The following is a 26,504-nucleotide window of genomic DNA, read 5'->3' on the forward strand; positions in this document are numbered from 1 at the left end:
ATGTGGTGCCCTTGCAGGTGAGGAGTATTGTACGTAATCACAATAAACAACTCACAAACTTTGAAAAGTGAAATCATGAGCGGTTTACAGTGCAGTGGTGCAATCGCAAATCAGCACTTGTTTCACGGCCACAGTATGGCAGCAGCCAATCAGCGAGCGGGTTCTATGGAAGCAGCCACTGCGTACAGGAGCAACAAATCAGCACGCAGGTAGAGCCAGCTGACTGGAGGTAAACAAGACACCTTGCCGAGAGAATTACAACTTGCCGCAGCCATGCAGTTCCGGATGACTGTGAGAACCACAGCAGAGCAACAGCAGACAAGTGATTAAACATCAGGTAAGTCATTGCAAAAGTTGTTTTGTATTAAGTGATACATAATGAGTTACCTTAATGAACAAGACAGTGCAACTGAGGACAAAGCTGTAGAGGTTAAGTTTTTAAGTGAACAGAAAGATCTAAGTAGGACTGGTTCTGTGGATGATTGTAAATCAAATATGAATGTAACTTTGAAGGTTGGGGATGAAAGTCTTATTGTAAAGAGAGAAAATAATGTGAATACAATGGAAAAGAATACGAAAGAAGACATTAATAGTGTGAAAAAAGACATTAGTAGAGTAGAAAACAAAACTGATAGTATTAGAACTGACATGAATAGCTTACAGGATGAACTGAAGAAAGAAATTAAAAAGGAGATTTAAAGTAGTGAGCTCTAATCTTTCAGAATTAAATAGAATGTTTCATGCAGTAGTTAAAGATTGTGATAATACTAATGATAAATTAACGTTGTGTTGTAAATGTGTAGAAGGGAAAGAAAAACTTTGAGATGACAATAGTATGAAGGTGGAGGTTTTCGAGAAACAATGTGCTGAAAATAGAGTTAAATTTGGGAACCAAATCGATCACATTAGAAATGATTCAGAAACTGAGGTAGAAATCAAGTGTGCAGTAGTGGTAGAGGAAAGCTGGTAAAAGTAAATGAAATTGTAAATCCAAAATTGTCTAAAATAGAGAAAAAAGTGGAAGTACAAATCTAAAGCATAGCGTAAGTGAAAGTTTATAATTCTGACAGTAGTTGTAACAATGATAGCGATGACAAATCCAGTACTGATCAGAATGGGGTATTTGAATCTATAATTAATATTGAGGGCAATGTGTTAAGTAAAGAAAGGATTGATGAGGATATGTTGTATGAAGATCACATGGTAAGCAAAAACATGCGTCAACCTGTTAATAACAGCAAACTGTACAAGGGATACATATTAAATGTTTAGTGGACAGTGGCAGTCATATAAATGATAATTCAAAGGCATTTTTTGAATCTATTAAGAACACCGAGGGTACAGTAGTGATGCATGTATCTGGAAAAAAAAATTACTAGTGCTACTGGTAAGCAACACAGTGTGTGACATGAGAGGTACTATTAACTGTGAAATTGGCAGGACAGTTTTGAAGTACAAATTGTTGGCGATTCAAAATCTTAGCACTGATGTAAAATTTGCGACAAATTTCTTGTGCTATTAGCAAGTGGATTCATTATGTGGTGACAATGCTTACCCCAGCTGTCTATCTCAATTTTCTTGTTTCCTGAGGCACTCAAACTCTTCTCCTATCCTGTAATTTATAAGTAAATAGGAGCTATCTTTGACTTTCATGTAATTTTGTTATCATAGGATACTTTAGTAAAGAAATATTTTAGAAAAAGATTTCGCAAGTGTTATCTGTGTGTATATATAGATTATGTTGTGTTAGTTATAAATAATGGAGTCTTAAGAGGATGGGAGAAAAAGTGGTACCATGATTCAAGAATTTCTGCCACACTAATGGAAGGTAAACAGAAAATAAAAGGTGTCAGCATGTGTGGAGGATAACATCTGAAGTAATCAGCTCATGGGTGCAGCAGCAGAGGTAATATGCGGTAAAAACCATCTTAAATATTAGATATTAATCTCAATTGTGGTATAACAGAAGGCTTTGTGTTCAGTGCAATCAGTATATGTGAGATAACTATCTGTGTCAACATATAGACTTTTCTAACATTAAGGAATTACAATTTTAAACATTGCCTGGAGTAATGTGTGTGGAATGTGTTAGCAAGACATGTATATCGCCCTTCAGGCAAGAATACAGTGAAATAATGGTGTGTCTAAGTGATGATTTTGTCTGATCAGTAATGAGAGTTAAGTCTGCCTTAGCATAATGATCTGTTAATGTGGAGTGTTTTCGAGCAGAGTCAATGCATTGGATAAGCAGAGCAGGCGTTTGTTTATTAGATAATGAAACAATAATGAATAATGTTAGGGTCTTAATGGTTAGGGAGCCTGTCTCTGCAGTAGGGATATTTTTTGAGAATGCACCCCACTAGTTAACTAAATGAGAAATGTAAGCAAAATAATGGAGCTGACATGATTAATGCACAAGATAACTGTATACAAACAAATGTGGTGTAACTGTAATGATGATCTATTTTTGAACTAGGCAACATCAGGTACTGTGTATATTGTGCAATTCATGACACTGCAGCTGGGAATGAGAGATTAATACAAATAATGTAATGCTGCATCATTGGATCTGTAGGTTATCTGAAAACTTCTATTCATGGTCTGAGGAATTAAGAGTTTAAAGTGGCAATACTGGAAAGAAGAACAATAAGTTTGCTGATTCCCTGATAACTGTGGTGCGAGAGTGATTTGAATATTCTGACAGGTCAATTATGTGGTAACATTTTGTGAGGATTTAATTTTGTATGAAAGAGTAGTACTCAAGAGTGGAGAAATAGGGCAATGATTTGGTACAACTTCCATCCCCTTAATTTTGATTTGACTAGTAATTAAGCTATGTAATGGTGAATGTATTCTTTTTTTCATAACGCAATGATTAGTAAATATACTACTGCACATCTTGAGTTTGATATTTTGCAAACGAGGAAGAAAAAAGTCTCAAGTTTAACCAGTTTAAGACAGTTACGACAGAGTAATGTTTTGTAGTGTACTGTGCACTTCATTTTAAATTTTTACTAGTTCACACATTTTGTACTATAGTCAATTTTAATGCTAATTATTGTAATGGTATGAGAACTACGTAAAGTGTTTATTTATTATGTAATGACTCATTTGCAATTAGTGTTAAACATTTTCTTAGACTTCAGTTATAAGTAAAAGTGTACTTAAGTAGGGCATTCTGTCTCGTATCATGTACTCTGGTGGAGGAGAAACACCTCCAAGGGAACTAATTGCAGAGCATTTCGTAACTGCCACTTGGATCTGTTGAAGGCATGGACAACTTTGTGAGGAAGTGTGCTAAAGAGCATTAAAAGTGTGAAAGTGCTTGTGGAACTTTTTGCCCACGGGAGTTTATTCTGTTTAGCAAGACAGGACTTGTACAAAATGGTGCATGTTTTAATGTAATCCTTGTTTAACCCGAAAAGGACATCACTTGTGATGAAGACGCATAAATTTTGTTACAATTGTAACTTTCAGACATTTTGTGATTTGTCTGTAATTATTTTGTATGGGGATTTTCATATGGCCAGTTCACGTAAGTATAAATTTGACAAAACGTATGTACTGTAGCTTTGATAAAATTTCTTATGTAATAACTTTTTGTGTGTACCTTGTTAAACCCAATTTCAGGCATCACTTGTGGTCATTGAACTGTCCAGTTAGCTATTAGCAATATCTATCTTATCAATCCAATGAGGGGGTGATGAGACGAAAGCTGGGATAATTTTAATTCCCCTCTTATATTGTTCTCCCCCTCCTTAAAATTCATTTTTTAATTCTGAAATAATTACCATTAGCATACGTGAATAGAATCTGCAATTTCATATAAGAGAAAGGTTGGCCCTCAATTTTGAAGAACGTAATACCAGATCTAATTTCATACTTAGTTTTATGTATGTAATAGATTTTCTAATTTATTTTGACTATTCCTAGTTAGTATCAATTGTTACTGGGGGAAATCAGTAATAGTTTCACAACTTAAATTCTATTGTTGACTTATAAATATAAATTCTGTAAATTATAAACATTTGGAAGATGAAATGCTAGCAATCTAAGTATCTGTTTAGCTCTATTCGTAAAACATGTTAGCATGGCCAGCCCTTAATTCCAAAGTAATTTTCTTAGCTTTGTCAAAGGTATTGTTTGCATAACTATATATGTTAATTTCATGACAAATGATTTGGTCTAATTCTTGCAGTAGAAGAAACTGTTTAAAATACAATTTTTCAATGCATTCAGTTAATGTAATGAATTAAGTTGTAATAGTAATTTTTGTAAATTAAGCCTCAAGCAATGTGTAGTTTCAGCACCTATTATTATGATGTATAAGGGCCCAATTTTTGGTCACGAGACAGTCAGTCTGCGGCCGAGTTTCAGACGAGGAACCTCTGCTGCTTAGGACTACGCCAATGTGTCAGCTTAACAGTGAAGTAAGTGTTACACCAATAGGCCGTGTCTTAAAGCAATGACAGTGACTTTTAAAAAATTTATTTGAAGAACTGTGAATTTTGTGGTTATGTTTTTATTGCTCACAGATGTTCAACCATAAACTATCTTAGCAGTATGTGGAGGTTCGCCTGCAAACTATTAATGAGGCTTATGGAAAGTTTAAACAACAGTGCACTGGCCATAAATATATAAATGTGTATATGGGGGTTTGTGAAAAAATGAAAGAAACTGTGCATCTGTTGGCTACAATATTTACGGTAGTCAGGGTCCAAATTACAAACCCCATTTTTCAGCCAGTGTAGCAACGCAGTACGTCAACCCAGAGGACAACTAACTAAGAATTAAAAGGCAGGTAGAGTGATTTCAAACATCATCTACACAGTGCATTCCAATACCAACCTGTACTCATAGCCATTGACCAATTTAATTACATCACTCACTGCAACAACAATTTTAGTATACGAGTCTGAAGGTGGCCTAATTTTGCAGATCCCAAGTAACCTATGATATACTTGGGACACAATGCTACAAACAGCTAGACTAAAATACATACTTGCCTTCAGGCAGCAGCATGGCCATAAAATTTAACCCTCTGCCTGTGGCAACAATTCGTAAGACTTGGCAACATGGTAAAGTGTCAGACCTTCTCATAGAAGTAAACTACTTCCCTTCCACACTTCCCTACAACTCTTCTATATGGAGAGCTGCTTTCTTACATTGAGCTTATTACAGTGATCACTGAACTACTTTCAAGAAGATAAGGCTATTCATAATGGAAAAATAGTTTTTATTTTAAATACTTTATTTTAATTGGGTCATACAAATTTCAAACTTCTTAATTCTTCTTCCCAGCAAGAATAATACCATCATACTGTAAAACAAAAGAAAACTTTCATTAGTAATTTTAGTGTACTAGAAAAATAAGATTAGCATTACAAAAAGTTATTGCAATTAACATGACCCAAGGTCAGCCCGTGCAAGATTCCTGAGCAAATACATTCATATTTAGCCACCATACTTGACAATTATTATGTTCAACTTAGAATGTATTAATAAACTAGTTAAAAAAAATAATAATAATGAGAACATGCAAGGTATTCTATTAAATCAAATAGCCATACTTTTTCCTTCACTGGTAGCAAATTCAAACACTGGAATTTCAAACCTTAAAATCTCAATGAAATATAATATGGATCAATGATGGAAGAGATTCAATACCCAATTCCCCTACAACTGCATATATTAGGCTCTTTTTAAAATGTCACTGAAGGTATCCAGCGACTTCTTTCTAATTTCGAAGATGCCAATATTCTGTCTTATACTAAACAATGGAAAACCCAGGATAGAATGTAACAAAGAAGAGATGCTGAGGCGCAAATAGGCACAACAAAAAGACTGTCGCAAATAAAGCTTCGTCAAAAACACAAACACACACTTTTTTCACAAAATTATCAACCGTCCACCTGGATTACTGTCCCAAGTAAATGTGATTATGAGTGAGAGCAAGTGAGATGCTGCACAGACCTCTTGTAAATGGGTGTGAACCATATTACAACAAAGGAATTCTAGAGTCAAACTTCCAAAAAGGAATGCAAGAGTCATTACATATACTACTTGTGTGTAACATACAGGAGGTACATGTCTGTAGGTCCCTTCCTTACACCTTGGTTTTGCATTGAACATCGTATCACAAGGGACACAAATCTGAATACAGCAAACAAAAACGTCAATGACCAGACGGACAGTTCATAAATTTGTGGAAAAAGAAAAGGGTATGAGGGAGATTTGAACACAGATATACTCCCCTTCGCTATTTGCAACAGTCTGCTAACAATAGGGTAACCTGTCTGTTCCACAAATGTAGAAATCGTGTGGTTCTGTGGTGAAGAACTCTGAGGTAGGTTCTGAGCACATTTTCATCCAGTGAAGATCCTTGAAGGTCGTTCGACAGAGCAGGAAAGGTGAAAATCCGAGGGCCTATTTAGTGCATTTTATCAGTGAAGCAGAAAGCGAGACATTATTGTGGAGTAGCATCACTTCGCACAGCCTGCCTGGTCATTGCTCTTTGATTGCACCTGTAAGACTTTTATTCATGAGCTAACTAATGATGAGCAAGCAGATATGCACCTACAGACACCCACAAATTTTTGAGATTTTGTCTTAGAGCATGCAGTACCAATACATTAGATTTTTGAACATTCCCTGTTGCTGCGAATATCACACAATGGTGAAATGATCACAATTCATCACACTTGCCACTTCTCAGGTATACTGATGTCTATCATTGTGGAGTAATGCATTCAAACAATCTTCATCAGACCCTGAAGGTCTTCCTGAATGTAGAGTGTCACTAACGTCAAAATGATCCTCCTTAAGAGGACACTGTATGTGAAATTCATTGCATTTTGGTGTATAATACATTAAAATCAAACAATTGTAAGACCTTCAAACAATATTTTGAATGTTAACGTGTGACTCAAATTTCAGTTGAGCAGTCATATCTTCGGAACTACACAGTCTAGAAGGCTGTGAATTGCTTTGCTTTGTGTCTACTTCTATGTCTTGAAAGTTGGCATTATGAATAAACAATTCAGTCCTTTGTTTCTGATACTAGATACACAAAACTGTCAGATGTCAAGACAATAAAGTGTGCTGGAAGACTAACAGACAAAGTAATTGATGAAATGCAGGAATATTATGGGAAGGCCATTAGAGATAACTGACAATTTAAAGAAGATGAAAAGAGCTGAGTGGAGCACTTTCTTTCATCGAGTGTAACTAATGAAAAGCCATGTCATGCTTTGTGTCCACCTCCACCAAACACTTAGTGTAATACAGGCCAACTGAATTTTCTGGCACCCTGCATGAATTTACACACAAACATTCTCTTCCTTTGTCAGTAATGGAGGCAATCAAACCTATTTACAGAAATTTGGCAAATCCTGAGCTACTAAAGAAGTGTTTTTTGGGAAGACCCAGAATGTGAATGAGTTCTTCAATAATGTTGTGTGGTGCCATATGCCTAAATATGTGTTTGTTGGCCTTATGACAAGTTAGCAGTGTCTGATGCTGTAATAACTTAATGGTGCGAACTATGGAAGACTTAAGGTTCTGTAGACATTAGGACCATGGGAAATGGATGAGCTTAGTGTACGTGAAGCGGAGTTAGCTGCTCAACAAATGACTAAAGAAGCAAGAAAGGAAAGGAGGAGGCAAGCCCTGGGCTGTTGTGACACTGAAGAAGAGAAACTATGGGCCAGGGCAATTCTAGTGCATAAAAGATGTAGAAATGTAAGCCAGTATAAGAATTTGTAGGGAAAAAGTTGCAAACCTCAATATTTCTGAACTACATTTCTTGCAGAAATGACCTGTTATCTAAAAAGTACTGGATGGTAGAGACACGAAATTTTCACAGCATGTCAAATACGAGATTCAACACATGTGGAAACACAATAATTAAAATATCCTGAGTTGTTTTGTTTTTATTTTCCTTTGTTTACAAAATAGTACCAAAAAAATTGAGTGTTTGAAGGAAGGAAAAAAACCACCACCAGAAACATGCTCCACAATACTATTTCAGTAAATACTTCTAGTTCAGTGTATCTAGAAAGGTGCATTCAATAATTATGAAAAATTGGGCAGCATAGGACATACAATGTCCCCTTAAAATGAGAAAAATATTTCCTTTCCATGCTCCACACACTATCTCCAAATGACAATATGTAAATTCAAGCCACGACACTAAACCACAGATGAAAAATGACGATTTATATACACACAGCAGCTTTAATACCAACATGCAAAACAAACTTAAGCACCAACCTAATGTATGGCGGTCGTTTCAAACAACGATTACACCATTGGAAACGATCTTCAAGCTGTTTTTCCACATAGTCCTCATTTTTTCTATGCATTCACTGTTGAGTAATCCACTTTTGCATTCCCACCTCAAATAAGTCTGCTGCCAACCCGTCGACAAACTTGGAAACTACTACTAGCAGATGCTTGTCCATCTGGAATCTTAGACCGCCTAGTTGCTCCTTCAATTTCGGAAACAGATGGAAATCACTTGGTGCCTAATCGGGGCTGTAAGGGGGATGGTTAATGACATCACAGACAAATTTGTTGATTAAGTACTTCGTTCGTTGCAACACATGTGGATGGGTATTGTCATGGTGCCGCCTTACGCCTTTGCTGAGTTTTCCCCTACAATGATTTTGGATTGCCAGTCAGCTTTTTCAAGGTCTCTCAATAACCTGTCGAGTTTATGGTGGTCCCTCTAGGCATAAAATCAATGAGCAGTACACCATGCCGGTCACAAAACACCAATGCCACGATTCTTCGTGATGACAGCTGCTGCTTAAACTTCTTTGGTGGTGGCAATCCGGTGTGTCTCCATTACCGCAATTGTTTTGTTTCTGGAGTAACATAATGGCACCACAATTCATCCCCCGTAACAATGGATTCAAGGAAGTCTTCCTTATTCTCATCGCATTCACTCCAGGACTTCCGAGCAAAGGCGATGCGCTGCTGTTTGTGGACTTCTGAAAGCATGTGCGGCACCTAGCACGTGCACACCTTCTGGTAGCCTAGCTTTTCATTCAATATCCTGTCAATTGAAGATTCAGAAGCCTCAGGAATTTGAGCAGCCAGTTGCCGGATGGTGATTCGCCCATCTTCGAGCAGGAGTTGCTCAACTTTCGCCACAACTTTGGCAGAGACTGATGGCCTCCTGTTTTGTTGTCGTGGACATCCATACGGCCGTTGACAAACTCCCTACACCGTTTGCGGACGTGTTGCATGCTTATACATGTTTCCTCATACATTTCACTCAATTGCCGAGGAATTTCTCCAGGAGGTAACTTTCTTGCGTGCAAAAATTGGATGACCGCACAAATTTCACACGTGGCGGTGACAGGTTCCATAGCTTATGGCTGTCAGGCAGGTACTGACCATTGCAGAGCCCGCCGGTTTTTGGAATAGGTGGTGGGGGATCCGCCGAACACGGTGGTGCCAGATTTCTCATTGCACCACGCACGATAAGGGTACAGAGTTGGGAACCTTACTTTTGAAATAACCCTCATATGTCACTTTCCTTGATAATAATATAATGAATATTTCCAGCTTTGGGCCTTACTTACACATCCAATATCTCTTTACAAAGTATGTCTGGAGTGGCAATAATAACAATTGTTGGATTTTTGCTCTGGCTTATTGAAAGTGCATTGATATTGCTAAGACTGCCTGCTGAAAGGTATTTTCAGGTTCTGGATCCTATTTACACTTCAACGCCACTTCACAAAGTATTTTTTAATATAATTCAACAAAATTAATGAATTTTGCTTTTTCACATTTTTAAGGTTGGCATGAATATCCCCCCACAGTAATGCAGGTTGTGGAAAATACCTTGGTCCTGCTAGGGTTAATATATAACACTTTTCTTTGCGCCTGTCTCCAACTCAACATCTCTATGTGCCAAGTAGCAATCTATCCTCACAAAAGATTTAACAATTCCAATGACCTAACAAATCAAACAGTAACAGGTTACCAAAATCTAATTGGAAACTATTGAGTGAATTATCATCTTCACATCTACGTAGATTTGCAACAACTGTAAACTTCTGAGCCAAAAACCAATTTTTACACTACAATGGTGTTCCTCTAGACACTAACAAACAGAGTAACAAGCCATATTGCAGAAAACACTCTACAAATATACAGAAAATGGTGAGACCAGCCTGTCAGGTAGCCCTGACTCAGAAGTGCATACACATCTACTTAGCACTGGGAGACAAATTAAGCAATGTAATGACTCAGCACGTATCAAGCAAGTCCGCAGGTGCCCCTAAATATTTAATTGAAAACATTATCAGCCTCCCCAATTTTTTCTTGCACAGTAATATACAAAATTAACTTAATACATTACTCACCTGTCAGGAAGTGACCAGTTGGAAAAAATAAGACTATCATAGACAACAGAGGTTCATAACCACATTACATTCTTACACAATAAAACAACTTTAAATTCATTTCAACACTCAATGCATCTCTCTTTAACTCAGACTAGTGAATTCTTTCATTATCACTGATTTACAACTGTTTTCTTCCATCAGTACAACCAGTTTTCTTTCTTCACTCCAGATATACAATGGTTGAATAAAGTACAGTAACAGAAATTACCTTTTGCTGGAACCACTTCATTGCATCTTCTTTTGTAAGCCTGTGCTGGAAACCAACCACACCAGTTTTCCTTCTCCTGTGTGCTACATTGAACCCTGTAAAAAAATTAGTACATGAAAGAGACAATGCAAGAAGAAACTGCATCCTTCAAAATGAACTGTAACTTCTCAAAGTAACATCACTAGTAAGCCGTAGTGATGTGTTGCAACAGGAAGTAGTTATTTTAGCACACTGTACTAAACAAAGCCACAATTTGATGGCCACGCATGAACATAGTGTGCAAAACTTAAGTTCCCTACTTAAAAATAATCTGGTTTACAATATACTAGTTGAAAATGAGTGAAGGCAGAAGAATGACACCACAGTAAAATTTAGTATAAACAGTATCTTCAAAAAATATAAACAAAAAGTGCTTGGCTACATTAGCATACTAATAATTGTTATTGCCTCCTGTCAATACTGAACGGGTGTTCCAATACTCAAACTATTACACCTGAATAACTACAAAGTATAACAGCCTTCATAACTTTTCCTTGCATTATTATTTCTCCTGGAATCATCCTAGTCAGAGCTTCATTTAAAAATTTCCTCTGCCAAATTCAAACATTGTAATACAAATCTACAGTGATAGAACTACTATCAAAATTTTTTCATTGGGCAATGTTATTGTTCAAATGTGTGTGAAATCTTATGGGACTTAACTGCTAAGGTCATCAGTCCCTAAGCTAACACACTACTTAACCTAAATTATTCTAAGGACAAACACACACACCCATGCCCGAGGGAGGACTCGAACCTCCGCCGGGACCAGCCGCACAGTCCATGATTGCAGCGCCTTAGACCGCTCGGCTAATCCCACGCGGCGGGCAATGTTATTCATTTCAGCATTTTAACATCAGGAAACTACTCAATACACTAAATTAGTTCTCTCAGAACAGTGTTCAAATGAATAAGTGTTTACACAATATTTGTACTTTCTAATAATTTTGTTCACATCAGACCAAACCATGTACCTGCTGTTATCCACAATATACTTCCTATAGTGTTTCCAGCTACTACTGGGAGACCACTAATCCTGACGATTCATTTAAAAACACTGTTGCAGTCTGTCTTTTGTAATTAGCTGTCTCATACAAATGCTAAAGATTTACTTTGGCATCTTTTAAAACAAATTCCCAGAATGCATTTCTGAAGTCTCTTCCATAACAATGTGCGATGCTGTGCTGGAACGTACCTTACCTAGCCACACAACCACATTAGTTTCCACAACCACCAGGTTCGCAGTTCACTTTGTTAATGATTACGAAAGAATATGCTCAAAAACTGCTTCCACTGCCCTCTCAACTGTATGGCAAGTGCTTACCCTTATTCTTTCCATACTTGTATACCATCATGGACTGTCCAGTATCATAGTTTTCAAGCTGCTAATGCCTGTTGTATTTGACATGTGCTTTTAGGCATAATTTTGATTCAGTAATTTCTCGTCAATGACCATTTTTCTCAAGAAAGTTGTCCAAGTTGTTACAGTATGACATCCATCCAAATGGGCCTTTCATACCTGAATGAAGAATGTTCACAGAATTGTGCCAGTTCAACAGTCACATCTATATGAAATATTTTGTCATGAAACACATCTGCCACCTTCTGCTGCATTATGATACCACAACCTCTGAATTCCCATAAAGTGCGAAACAACCACCTTTGTATCATCCAAATCAATTAGTTCTTCCATATCATCTTTCCCATGAGAAACTTCTTGGTCACAGGATTCTCTATATCGTACACATCCTCCTTGCTATTCAGAATGAAAACACCACATGGCTTTCATGTTTCATCCCGTGGGGCTTGAAAGGCTTCGCTTCTGAGACTGTGCATAAGGTAGCATTTTTTATTATTTTATTTATTTATTATTTTTTTTACATCCAGCATAAGACTCCATTTCATTTACAATTAAAGAGGAAGGGAAGACAAGGGTGTGGTAAACCATACTCCAAACCCAGCTACCAAATTTGTCCCCTTTAGACAGGAACATTGTCTAGTTACTTCCACAATGACTATCAATTGTATCAAAACTTTGTTAGTCCATACTTCCACAAGAGGAGGGATGACCTTGACTGATCCTCCCTTGACGCCAACAAACATTTACTGTCAGACTGCAGGATACATTGTTTCTATTTGCACCACAACTTAAAGGCATGGCTACTTCATTGCTGCCTGCAACCGCACTAGTGTGGAAGAATGTTACAATCAGTGGACTGTATCTCAACCTAAATAAATATAAATAAGGGTAATCCATCTGTGATTAACAGACTTGCACTGTAAATGCAGTGGGAAATGAGTTCCTAAAGGAGTCAAAAATGAGTGGGCAGAACAAAAACACAAAGTACATTTTACTAACCTGGTCGTCCAAGCACAACATAGAAGTCCAAACCATAAATCCCAATACTGGGATCATATTTTATTCCCAAGTCAATGTGTTCTTGAATTCCAAAACCAAAGTTACCAGTGTCAGAGAAGTTGTCTTTTCGTAATTCATATTCTCGAACCTGAAAAAGTTGTGTGAAAAAATTGTTGAATTAGGTTTAACAGCTACGAAAATTATTACATATATCACCAGAAAGCTCTAAAATACTAGCAATATTACAAGCTGAAATACAAAATTAAATAAAACCTTCCAGCACTTTTTAATAAGATTCCTCTTGCTCATGTAACAAAACACCACAGTGCTTATAATAAAAAGCTAACTGTCTTGCCCTACACTGGCAGCTTTTATGCTTAGATTTATTCATGCAGTACTTCCCAGACTCAAACCCATGCATAGAGCAGAAGTAGCATTTGTACAGAGGTTTCTCTTAATTATGGTCAACTGGAGTGTGTCCGTAAATTATTCTTGCAGTGAGTGTAGCTGCAAAAAATTACCAGAAGCAGCTAGCAGAAATTTTTCTGGCACTGCTCAGCTGCATGATGTGTGCATGCACATAGCTGTCAGTGTAGTGGTAGTCATCCCATCTCCTGTTTTTACTTCATGCACAGCTCATATGTCAAAAGCAAAACATTTCTGTGACCGACCTATCAAGTGAATAGAAATACATTCACATAATGTTCTTACCTTAATGGTATTGGCTAGTCTGAACTGTCCACTCAATTTCAATTGCACATTTTCAGTTACCCATATATATATGGCTCTCACAGATCACATATGATGCCACAATAAAGAACCAAACATGAGAGATTACACCAAGAGAATCACCACTCAACAAGCACACTGAAGGTAAATACCAGGTATTTCATTGTGAATATGGACATTTGAATCTGCACCTCAAGTTGAATATTGCGTTTTGGTGTGGTTTACAAAAATACGATGCTCTACGTATTCCTTGATGTATGGTTTCTTTAATGGCAAAGTTGAAATCTGTTAATGCTGCACTTACAAACATACACAAATGATCATTTAAAGGTGACTAAGCTGGCAAATTTGGTCAGTAGAGTGAATAGATATTGTTTCAAATATACTGACAGCTTTAGCAGAATCAATGGTCTCTCTTACAAATCTCACACCTTCTCTAGGTTGCACACTACTACTTATTTTGTGTTGTTGACATCCTGAATTTACAGAATGTCATTCTTCGCTAATTAAAAGTCAGCAGCATGCATACTTTGCTATTTGTAATTCGTTTTACTTGGTACATACGTATTTTTTACAAATTTTTTATACACTTTTACACCTCACTTACCTTTGTTGCGTTAATACACACTAATAAAAGAACAAAAACTTTAGAAAATACATTCTTAGACTTATTTTGGTACTACAGCTCTGGATAATTGACTGCCATTATAAAGGAATGCCGAAAATGTAATGAGACACCACATTAGTTTAACCTTTAAACTATGTAAAAGCACTTGCCTAAACTTTAACACCTAACAAGAGGATGAACCAAGACATAGCAAACCCATTCAGCTCAATTAGCAGGTCACTTGTGCATACCAAAATGTAGGGAAAGGTATTTTGACCGAATACCTCCCTGTTTGAGGAAACAACCTATAAGTTCATGATGGGCAATCTGCTAAAATAAGGGTAAATCCAGAAAATAAATTTATAACTGTACTCCAAGGCACATGATTGCAGAGCAGAGAAACTTTGTCAGATTCTCTGATGCATTTTGCAGTTATTTTTCTATTTGTGTTCTTTCTGTAGTGAAATTTGTAGGAATAGGAAGGTTAATATGACAAGTCAATAAATAAGGGATAATAAGTCTCGATTATTTGACTTAAACCGGCCACAGCAAGGCCAGAGAAGTGGAAGGTCGGATAAAACGGAAAATACAAAAAACACAAAAATTAAAAGTAGGCCAAATGAGTTAAACATTTAATACAATACATATCAAATTAGATTGAATAGTTATTTACTGTGTGAAGAAGTTAGTAACTGTCTTGTTTGCCTGCTGTTTGCCGCTAAATCATGTAGTCTCTTAAGAAGTAAAACCTCAGTAGACGATGTTTCCTCCAGTTGCTCTACATATTTTAAAGCAGTTTCTAAGGCCTTATGTCCTTTGTAGTGAGAAATCTTGGGCGCACTTTCCTCCACTACATCCACTTCTTCGTCGTCTTTTTCGTTTACCGTGTTGACTATTTCTTCATCTGGCACTTCAAATTCTTTTTTCGTTTACTGTGTTGACTATTTCTTCATCTGTCACTTCAAATTCTTTATCTTGGACAATCCATTCATTTATGGAATCCTCTGTGGCGTCAGCACACCCCGGAACTTTTCGTAACAATGAACACAGAGTAGTATTTTTGGTTCGTCTGACACTGTAGATTTTCATCATGTGGAGAATTTTCTTTATTTTCCTGTAGCAAAATTTTCCAGGATTTTCCAATTGTATTTGCACCAACATTTCCCAATATTGGACCACGTCATAAGCTACATCTTTCAAATAAATACAGTGCAACTGCTCCAGCATGTGTTCTCCCTTGTCCATAGCATTAATTAAAGAGGAAAGCAAGTTTCTGCGGTAGTTTCTCTTCAGTGTCTCTAAGGTCCCTTGGTCCATTGGCCGACATAAGAATGTGACATTTGGAGGCAAAAACATGGCCTTTACATCTTGATCTTTAGGTTCATCTTCATTTGGATGACAAATGGCATTGTCTAGAAGCAACAGTGCTTTGCTGGGCAAGTTGTTGGCTTTCAAAAACTTTTCAGTTTGTGGCAGGAGCTCGTTAAAAAACCATTCTTTAAAAATGTCTGAGCTCACTCAAGCATTTTTTTGGTTGTAATATTTCACCGGTAAAGCATTTTAGATACATTTTTAAACGCTCTCGGTTTTCATCAACATACATACTCCTCAATCCACCAAACGGTGCGTGGCTGATGGTACCTCATACCACAACTAGCATCGTCTCTCCCTGTTCCACTCCCAAATAGAACGAGGGAAAAAAGACTGCCTATATGCCTCCGTACGAGCTCTAATCTCTCTTATCTTTGTGGTCTTTCCATGAAATATAAGTTGGCGGCAGTAAAATTGTACTGCAGTCAGCCTCAAATGCTGGTTCTCTAAATTTCCTCAGTAGCGCTTCACAAAAAAGCACCTCCTTTCCTCCAGAGACTCCCACCCGAGTTCCTGAAGTATTTCCGTAACACTCACGTGATGATCAAACCTACCCGTAACAAATCTAGCAGCCCGCCTCTGAATTGCTTCTGTGTCCCCCCTCAATCCTACCTGATAGGGATCCCAAACACTCGAGCAGTAATCAAGAATAGGTCATATTAGTGTTTTATAAGCAGTCTCCTTTACAGATGAACCACATCATCCCAAAATTCTACCAATGAACCGAAGACTACTATGCACCTTCCCCACAACTGACATTACATGGTTGTCCCACTTCATATCGCTCTGCAACATTACGCCCAAATATTTAATCAACGTGACTGTGTCAAGTGCTACACTACTAATGGAGTAGTCTAACATTAGGGGATTCTTTTACCTATTCATCTGCATTAATTTACATTTATCTATATTTAGAGTCATCTGCCATTCTTTACACCAATCACAAATCCTTTCCAAGTCACCTTGTATCCTCCTACAGTCACTCAACGACGACACCTTCCCGTACACCACAGCATCATCGGCAAAAAGCCGCACATTGCTATCCACCCTATCCAAAAGAACATTTATGTAGATAGAAAACACAACATCGGATCTACCACACTTCCCTGGGGCACTCCAGATGATACCCTCACCTCCGATTTTTTTTGGCTTACCTAGCATAGACAGTTTCATTTTCAAATTTGCTGTGGCCTTACTGCATGCAAGAATTGTCACTCTTTCTTTGCTACATTTGTAGCCTGGCACTGCCTTTTTGGCCTTTGATGCTAATGTTTTGCCCGGTAACATTTTGTAATTGAGACCAGTCTCGTTGCAGTTAAAAATTTGATCGCCTGTTAAGTTTTCCTCGTCCAATACCTTGTCAGGTTTATTCCTAAACAATTGAACAGCTTCAAAATTTGCTGAAACCTTTTCACCACAGACATTAAGTTGCCGAATTCCATAGCTTTTCTTCCATCTATCGAGCCAGCCTACACTAGCTGTGAAATCAGATTCACCTTTTAGTTTGTTATGAAACTAAGGCTTTTTCCTGCAAAATAGGTCCCGACACGGGTACACCTTTATCTCTATGTTGAGTAAACCATGGGAACAAAGCTTCACTTTTTATAATCACATTTTTTCATGGTTTTCCTGTCTTCCAAAACAGCCGAGGCTGCTCGCTGAGAATACCACTTCTCAATTTCATCGTGGTTCCTTTTCCAGTCTCCAACTGTTGTTTTCCTGATGCTATAATCTTGCGCCACTTTTAAAAAAGTTTCACCATTGTCTATTCTTTTTAAAGCTTTAAGTTCTTCTTCCATTGAAACGACCACCTTTTTCCGTTTTGCAGCCATCACCACAAATTTTTACAGCAATGTGCAACACGTCCACTCCACTACAGATCTAAGTTAGCACTGAGGAGTGAGGAGTAACAGACGAAACAGACGGTGACAAAGAACTGAGTATCAAAAGCAACAGGTTAGTCACTGAGCTGTTGTTGGCTGGCGCACGGCCAGCGCGGTGAAAGGGTCAGATAACCGAGACTCTACTGTACATAAATTTCACAAAATTTCTATTCGGCACATGTACGATAAAAATTCACTACAAATACACTCTCAGGTCACGACAGACTGATGAAGGAGAAAAAATCCTTTCAAGTGATGAAAGTATAATTACTACCAGTAACTCCTTGCACTTCGAAGTTCCAAGCTACGATATGATGATCTGACAACAAGGAAGCATAACTGTCGTTATTTTCATTGGGTCCTGTGCCTCACTGTAAACACACACATCGCGCGGTCAGCCGCCTGGGAATCCACAATTCCGCAGCAGTTTTATTCTGAGTTCTTTACATACAACGAGGCTGAAGATCTGAATTCCTTCTAATCCAAGCTGCTGGGGAAATTTCACCTACCTTGCTGTTATTTCTGATTGACTTTACTAGCCCTCTTAACCCTATGTATTCTAATACAGACAGATTATAAATGAAAAAAAAAACTGGAGAATGCATTTGAGATTAGTCACTATGCCACCAGTACTTTTGTTGAGCCTTATGGGTACATGAACAGTAGCCTTAAAGTTTACTTTCTCGATTTCTACAAAATCAAGCATTTTTGGACCCTTACATGATAAATACTCTATTTTTGATCACCTATAGGTGTGTGTGTGTGTGTGTGTGTGGAGGGGGGGGGGGTGGGGGGGGGGGGGGTGGGGTGGGGTGGGGGGGGGGGGTAATTGAGCCAATATATTAACGCAAGTGACCAGCCAAATATGGACAATCTCTTTGTAAGGTCCGAGACCTTCCCCCCTGTAATACCAAGAATCAAGAGTGCGTAACAGCATGAGACCAGAGACTTTACACAGTACATGTTTGGTTTAATAGCATAACAAATGTGGTTGCAATCTCCATCCAGCTGAGATACTGTCCAAGCTCAGGAAAGAACGATGACCAGTGCAAAACCAACAGATACAGGTAGAAGTTCTCTTTTCCAGTATTACCTATTTCACACCATCACAGTGTTTACATATTGACATCAGTCTGTTGGAAGAGTGTGTGTGTGTGTGTGTGTGTGTGTGTGTGTGTGTGTGTGTGTGTGTGTGTGTGTGTGTGCGCGCGCGTGCATAACTTCTCTGAAAAAACAAACCGTACAGAGAACGTTCTGCTCTCTTAGAACAGCAATGTGTTGTAACCGCTTTCTGGCTGTGTTTCAGTCAGGGTGTATTCCCGGTTAAAAATGCACTTCCCCACATGAAAATAAACTTCTTCTAAAGTGAAAAAAAGCGATAGTATAATTTCCCTTGGAGCTGTAAAAATATCAATACTTTTAATGGTAAAGGTTTTATACACCAGCGTCAAACTTCAGAGAACGAAAAAACTTTGCAAAAAAGTTTTGGAAAGACCTGCGATGTTCAGAAACTTTTACGCTGTAAATTTTCAGATTACAATACATTGCGTATTTTTGTATTTGTGTTACTATGAATTACAAAATTATAGATTTGGAACACCACGTTAGTTACCGAAGCATCGAAATCCAGATTGAAATGCGCTTTTGTAAACTAATTGTAGCTCATGTGATCTCGCCAGCCAATGACAGCAGATATCCAGAGTACAGGACACGTGACTGTCAGTCAATTGCACCATCACCATTAAGTAGTGTGTCCACACAAATAGGAGAAGTTAATGGTTTAAATTAATGAACACAGTGTAGCTCCAGACAAGTGAAGCATTCACATATAGTATGCTCTTTTTTGCACCTGTTACACTTTAAGATACCTCACGCAAATGTGCCAGCAAAATTTTGAATAATGACAAGTCTGGGCTTCAGGGCTCAAAATTATTCTATGTGGTTAGTCCTCAATGTGTTAAGTTTTAAATGAGAATGAAATGCTCTGTGATTTCAGAAAATCACTGTACATTTACATAACATAACCAAAGCACCATTCACAGTATTTTCTGGCGACCTGTTGGATATAGCTTTGTTTCAGCAGTTGCCAGAGAGTACTGAAGAACAGGCATTACTGCGCATGGGCAGCTACGGCGATGCAGGAGGCTCGTATGATACATATATAGTATTAAGAGAACTTACATGATGTTATAAAAGAAATAGGATGTTTTCGTAAACCTTACGAAAATTCAGCTTAAAGAGCACAGTTATGCACGGGCTTGAAATTCAGTTGAAACTAATCAATAGTGTGGAATAAAACACTTCTGTTTCCATTAAATTGATAGCCTCTGGGAAAAAGATTAATAAAAGCCACAGTTATTTACCAAACTGACAAAAATTGTTCTGCACGGCGACTGACAAAAATGTGGCAATAAAATAAAATCCGAAAACAAACTGGCAACATGTTAGCCTTTGGGAATTATGTGAATGTATTTTAATTCACTTAATAGCTCCCAACCAGACAGAAATCCGTTTGATTTCATTTGGCGTGAGAAGTGTAAACGAAGAGGAAACGGCAAAACCACTAAACGTAAACACTGCTTCCATGGAGATTAACCACCTCCCCACTACAACCCAGACTGCTATGTGCAAGCATGACTGGCAGTTTGGGGCACACCAGAAATTTTTTTCCAGGTGACATCTGGCTGCTTGTTACTGCTAGCCACACTTCAAGTAGCCAGAAACAGGATAGGGAACTACCATATGCAACTCAACTGCTCACAGGAACTCAATGTAAGCAGTTGTGACATCACACTTGTCGGCAATAGTTTATTATTATGAAATATTCCACAGTCTTCGTCTTAGAGCATATAGCACATTTTGCTGTCTTTCAATCCTTACCAGTCAAAATTACAAAAATTTGACTGAAGATTAAAACAATGGAAAATGTTCGGGTTTTTAACAGACTTCCCAGAGCATATACACCCTGTTAGTGCAAATGTAGGATTCATGAGATACAAGACAAACAGCAGTAGCTAGATGCAGAACTGGAAAGAGCATGTAAGTAACACTGTTGTACACCAACAATGCCATTTTTTGAGTTTTACTACACAAGAAAGTCCTTTTGACACAGCTTCAAGGCATCATCATAAGCAGGGCATTTTCTTAGCACTCAAATTGTAATGACAACTGCCTAATGCTTTAGTTTTGGAATGATGGAATCTTATATGGCATAAAATTCCAATGGGGTTGACAACTAGCACTAGAGATTACCAAGCAATGAAACAGACAGGACATGTGTTCAAGCTGTGTGAAAAGCCCCATCTGCTTGAAAAGTGTCCACTGCTGTGCGTGTGCAGTAAAGCCTGATGAGATGCTCTGCCTACAGCACAATAGATCCTTTTATCCTACTGATAAAAACAATTCCTTGTCAAGCAACAGAAAATATTTATGTGGTTTCCAATCAAATGTGTTCCACCTACTCAGAGGTAGTATCTTAATTGGTTTGTATTTTTCAGTTATCGTTCATTGGTTGTTATACACATACTACGTGCACTCAGTACAGGTTTCCAAGTAATAGTACATCGCACATTTCACTACACAGAAGCGAAATACGTTTGGTAAAAAACAAAATAACACTGAGCCGTAAAAGACATAATAGTCAATTACCAAGGAAGAATAATTGCAAATAACAGTGCCAGCCTTGTTTGTTAAGCCTGATTTGCATCCAATTTATTGAGAATATCCAAAGAGTTTTAAAAGGATGCTGCTTCTTATAATTTCACTAAAAAATTATGTATGTGATGTGAAATATTTATGCTATAAAGCCAAGCACTAATTTGGAAGTCACAAATTGCTTTAGCATTCAACATTTACCAAATAAGACAACAGTGCCTAGTTGGACCAAGTGAATGCACTGATTGGACTTTAAAATCTTACACAGCATACACACACTCTACATTTCCTTAACTTCTTATATTTATAAGTAACTGGCAACTCTTGTTACAATTATACTTCTGTTATGGAGTCACAAATACTCTCCTTCAAGCAACCAATCATTCTGACATGTACAGCTAATAATCCATGGACCAAACTATTAATCCTATAGCTCTCGTTAAATTCCATCTAACACAACACAAAATGAGGAATGTATCTGCAATTATTAACTGTCCACGCTAAGAGTAGTTAAGGCGCAAAGGGTTTAGGCTACTTGTCACCGTGCCTGGTAAAACTATCATCGTACACCTATCCACAATATTTCCTACTTCCCCCAATGTGAAATTCCACTTCCCACGCAGCCAAAGAATTATCACAGTCCATCATTAGTCCAAACCCCTTCCCACATGGAAGACTCAGGTGCAGGATGTGTGTTCCACACCCACCCCACATACCCTGCTATAGTACTGTCAGAGGTGTATTGAACTATCAGAGGCATGGAATTTTCATGGACACGACTAACTTCCTCTCCACCCACACATGTCAGGGGGCAGAGATGACCACCCAGTGGCTCGATTTCAATAGCTGCTTTACAACTGTTATTACAGTCCCCCTCTCCCACACATCAGCTTCTGACACACAGGTGGAAACAGCCTCTGCCCTGCTGCCATCACCATCGCTGCCACCATCCCCATCCAACAGAAACCATTCTCTGGCATCACCACCTCCCTTTGCTCCATCTTTGGAACAGTCCAATATGTTGCTTTGTCGTAAGTATATCTCATGAAAAGATCATGAAGGAAAAAATTCAGAAATTTAAGACCACATGAAGACTTACAGCAATTTTTCCTCCCACAAGCCGATTGTAACTTGACTAGAAAAATAGGGTTGGGGGTGAGAAGGAGTGCCACTGGTACACGAGCTACTGCCACACACCAATATCTTGCAGGGTACAGACTGCAGACAGATGGCTAACAGGCATGGCTGTTTTATTAGAAGGTGTACGACTGCATCGCAATATTCACTTCTTTTAAGTCACTACCGACCTTAACTCTCAACAGTCTCAAGGCTGTCTTTGTGGAACATACCAACAAATTTAAATGATTTCAAATTCAATTACATTTGTGATCTGTAATTCGTGCATGGCTGAATCTGAAATCTTGGTTGTGGTGTCACACTAATTTGGAGCATAACTCAATGCTTAGTATAAACTGGAAGGTGACAACTTAGCTGAGAGTTGACAAGGCTAACAAATGTGAAAGAATATCTAATTGTGATAAATTGACTTACAACAAAGCCTAATGTTTACATCTGCACCACACTGAAAAATGGGGAGAATCCAATACACAACTTTAACCTCATGTGCTATTTCTACATTTGTTTGCAAGTATGTAAAGGTGCTGTGCATACTGTGGCCTGTTAATTATGGCTGCAACGAGAAAACTGAACCAAGACCGTTTGATTTCCATCAAAACTGTCAGACACCACACCATAATTCCTCCCAAGAGTGAAAGTTCATAATGCTCTTTAAGAGGTCATCAGAACAACATACTACCCACCACAATTTACTACGAATTCCTTTCATATAACAAAATCGCTTCATTCCCACCAAACACATTCTAATGGCTGAGATAAAATCAGCACTTACGAGAACAGAAGTACCGACAGCCGGCTAAACATTTTTAAAATATCTTAAGAAGGAATACATAACCAGAAGTCGAAGCAACAATTTCCAAACATTAAGTACCTGAACACTGATCATGAATCTATATGGTCCACTGAACACAGGCACAGAAGACCTTGCTGTAATGTGCATCAATACATTTCATGTGACAAAGTAGTAATCAGAACCCATTAAATACCAGTAATCTTAATCCTAGAATTGCTGTATTTCATTGCAGTAATTTAACATATAACCAAACTTCACAAGCCATGTAATATGTACCATACCTCCTGCAATGTGTATCAAGCAATTTCTTTTCATACACAAATGGCACTGTGCACTTTAACAGGGAGCAAATTCAACTAAAGATATTACAGATAATATTAATCACTTATTCTACTGATTTAAGTGATCCACAGAAAAGAAGTGTTCTGTTATTACATCAACCTTACACACACACACACACAAAACAACCTACCTTCAACCCTCGTTCCAGGATCTCTTCTGCTTTGGCGCCTCTCACTGTACAATGTACAGCAATCTTCTCATTACGTCTAATACCAAACGACCTTACAGTGTACCTCGCCTTAGAAAAAACAGGTTGTTGGCCTGTGAGCTGTTCCAACACCTGATGACAAGAACACTTTGTAAATGAAGATGGTAAATGTGACTCATGTACTAACGAAAATCCACGGCAGAGAAGCAAATTAGGTTTTAAAAGTAACATGACGCTACCACGATTTGGCTTTTGCAAAGAAAATGACCTCACTAACTCAGCAATTTTAAACTTAGAAAATTACCTATATCCAAGACTAACAAAAATTTTGTCACCACAATAAAACGCAAGATATCACCGTCTATTAATCTTTCTTGAATAGTTTCAATGCAAATTAATTTTCTGGCACTGGGCAAAATAAGTGCCTTAACAACGGGTCACATGTTTCTTACAACTACGCCATTAAATATTACAGAGAACACACATGTTTCTTACAACTACGCCATTTAATGATTACTAAGTTGTTACACACCTTCGCTGCTCTTGTTAATCTGTCACCAGATTCACCGACGCAAATGTTTAGGCACAATTTCCTGATGCGAACTTCGCGCATCGGATTCTTGGTCTTGTCTTTTGGTTCCTTCCTCGATACTTCGGAGGCCGCTTTCGCTGGTGTCTTACCAGCTGCTTTACCCTTTTCCTAAATTAATGAACATAGTACATTCAATAGAATTTCACCATACCATGGATAAATAATGCATGTACACATTGCAACAACAGTAACACGTGAGACAGCAATGTCTCATCAATACATTTTCCACTAACTCAGACTTCTAAATATGTAACATTTTCAAGGCAGCTATTAAGTACGCAGACATTTTGACTTTAAATCACGATGTGTTCGGATATCAACCACCATGGTCAAACCAACTTACCCCCGCCATTTTCCACGTTTGAGAAAGAACTTCCTTTGCGTGTTGAGTTTTAATTCAAAGAAATTCTAAAACATCTCCGAAAGATGTACCACACGTCTCTTCACAAAGATGTACAGAAACAACGTTGCTATTAGCAACTAGTAACGAAGTAACAAAAATCAGCAGGTGCACGGCAGCGGAAACAAGTTACTAGAAATAGAAATGGAAGGAATTTCATTGCAAGAATCAGAGGAATTGAAAGTTACATCAGATGATCCAAATGAACGGAAACTCGCGCGCCGCCAGCGCATTCAAAGGCGATTGGAAGCTGCGAAAAGGTTAGTGCTTTGTCGAGCTTTGTCATTCATTTTAGCATAGTATGTGAAAATATGAATTATGGAATTTTTGTAACGCTTCTCGGGAAGAGATCGTCTTCAATTCCTCACAAGTTTCGTACTGTTATTTGAATAGAAATTTAACATTGTTTCTTGAAAATTTTCCAAGTGAATACGAATTACCTTTTACTATCTTTGTATGTTACCGTAACAAAATTTTTAACCTACGTACCCTTTAACATATATCTTATTAACACTGTGGTTCAAACAGTGCTGGAAGCATTCATATCATACATGCATATCGAAAGGAGAAGTATTAGGATACATAATCTTGTAGACGTCTAGATCGCTACAGAGGGGATAGAAGATCAGATAACGAAAACTATCGGTCATTGCCTTTTCAAAGAAATAATCGAATCGTATCTTTGGAGTATTCGAGGAAATACGTTATAATTAAGTAGTAATTCTTTCGCTGCTTTAGATATGCTCTTTGTATTCCGTGCCGAAGCGACTTTTGAAATGACTTAAAGACAAATACTGCTGCATCTGCTGAGAGATGACTTTACGGCCGATATGAAGTACTTCACAACCAATTCTTTGAGGACTATTATTTGAAAAAATTGCGCATCTTACAGGTCAACTGAAGAATGGAATACCACCCTTGGCTTTGACCAATGATGTCACATTTTGAAACTTCCTGGCAGATTAAAACTGTGTGCCGGACCGAGACTCGAACTCGGGACCTTTGCCTTTCTCGGGCAAGTGCTCTCTAGTGTTCGAGTCTCGGTCCGGCACACAGTTTTAATCTGCCAGGAAGTTTCATACCAACGCACACTCCGCTGTAGAGTGAGAATTTCGTTCTAGAAACAGCCCCCAGGCTGTGGCTAAGCCATGTCTCCGCAATATCCTTTCTTCCTGGAGTGCTAGTTCTGCAAGGTTCGCAGGAGAGCTTCTGTGAAGTTTGGAAGGTAGGAGACGGGGTACTGGTGGAATTAAAGCTGTGAGGACGGGGCGTGATTCGTGCTTGGGTAGCTCAGTTGGCAAAGCACTTGCCTGCGAAAGCAAAAGGTCCCGAGCTCGAGTATCCGTCCAATACAGAGTTTTAATCTGCCAGGAAGTTTCATATAAGTGCACACTCCGCTGTAGAGTGAAAATTTCATTCTAGATGTCATATTTTACTAATAGATATTAATGTCTTTATTTTCGAGCCGTAGATAATAAAGCCGTTATCTCGTGTGTCGAGGTGTCATCATTGTAAACCGAAATAAATGTGTTTCTAAAAGACAGGGCTAGACATTGTGTGCAATTTTTGTAACTTGCACTAATTTAAATCATTTCTTCGTTCCAATTCAATTGGTACTTATTTCCATTCTTAGTGAGTTTTAGATATTTTGAAAGAACTGCTTTTCATTCAGGACAATTTTTGCTTTTTGATTTTCGTCTGAAGGTATGGATTTAGCCACTTCTATGAATATGGAATACTTAAAGCATGGTTTGTCAACTGTAGTATGGAATGTAAATTTTACAGTTGTCGACTTTTTTCGCCTTCGCTAGTACTAGCATG

General features: G+C 38.0%; 2 protein-coding genes across 2 annotated transcripts in view; one reads left to right on the forward strand and one right to left on the reverse strand.

The window, feature by feature from the left end:
• Positions 1–5,219: 5,219 nt before the first annotated feature.
• LOC126457156 (60S ribosomal protein L11) lies at positions 5,220–24,778 on the reverse strand. The gene is made up of 6 exons (XM_050093234.1): positions 24,627–24,778; positions 24,224–24,391; positions 23,674–23,823; positions 13,028–13,175; positions 10,630–10,724; positions 5,220–5,320 (listed from the first exon to the last, which is right to left on the reverse strand). The coding sequence occupies exons 1-6, from the start codon at positions 24,633–24,635 to the stop codon at positions 5,285–5,287; spliced, it is 606 nt and encodes a 201-aa protein (XP_049949191.1). The 5' UTR covers positions 24,636–24,778; the 3' UTR covers positions 5,220–5,284.
• The window catches only part of LOC126457155 (dynein regulatory complex protein 1), a 361,903-nt gene continuing 360,122 nt past the window's right edge, over positions 24,724–26,504 (forward strand). Inside the window, exon 1 of the mRNA XM_050093233.1 lies at positions 24,724–24,943. Within this exon, the coding sequence (XP_049949190.1) occupies positions 24,828–24,943 (116 nt within the window). The 5' untranslated portion in view covers positions 24,724–24,827. The remainder of the gene's footprint in view (positions 24,944–26,504) is intronic.

This window comes from Schistocerca serialis, chromosome 2 (assembly GCF_023864345.2).
Source record: "Schistocerca serialis cubense isolate TAMUIC-IGC-003099 chromosome 2, iqSchSeri2.2, whole genome shotgun sequence".
Classification (NCBI taxonomy): domain Eukaryota; kingdom Metazoa; phylum Arthropoda; class Insecta; order Orthoptera; family Acrididae; genus Schistocerca; species Schistocerca serialis.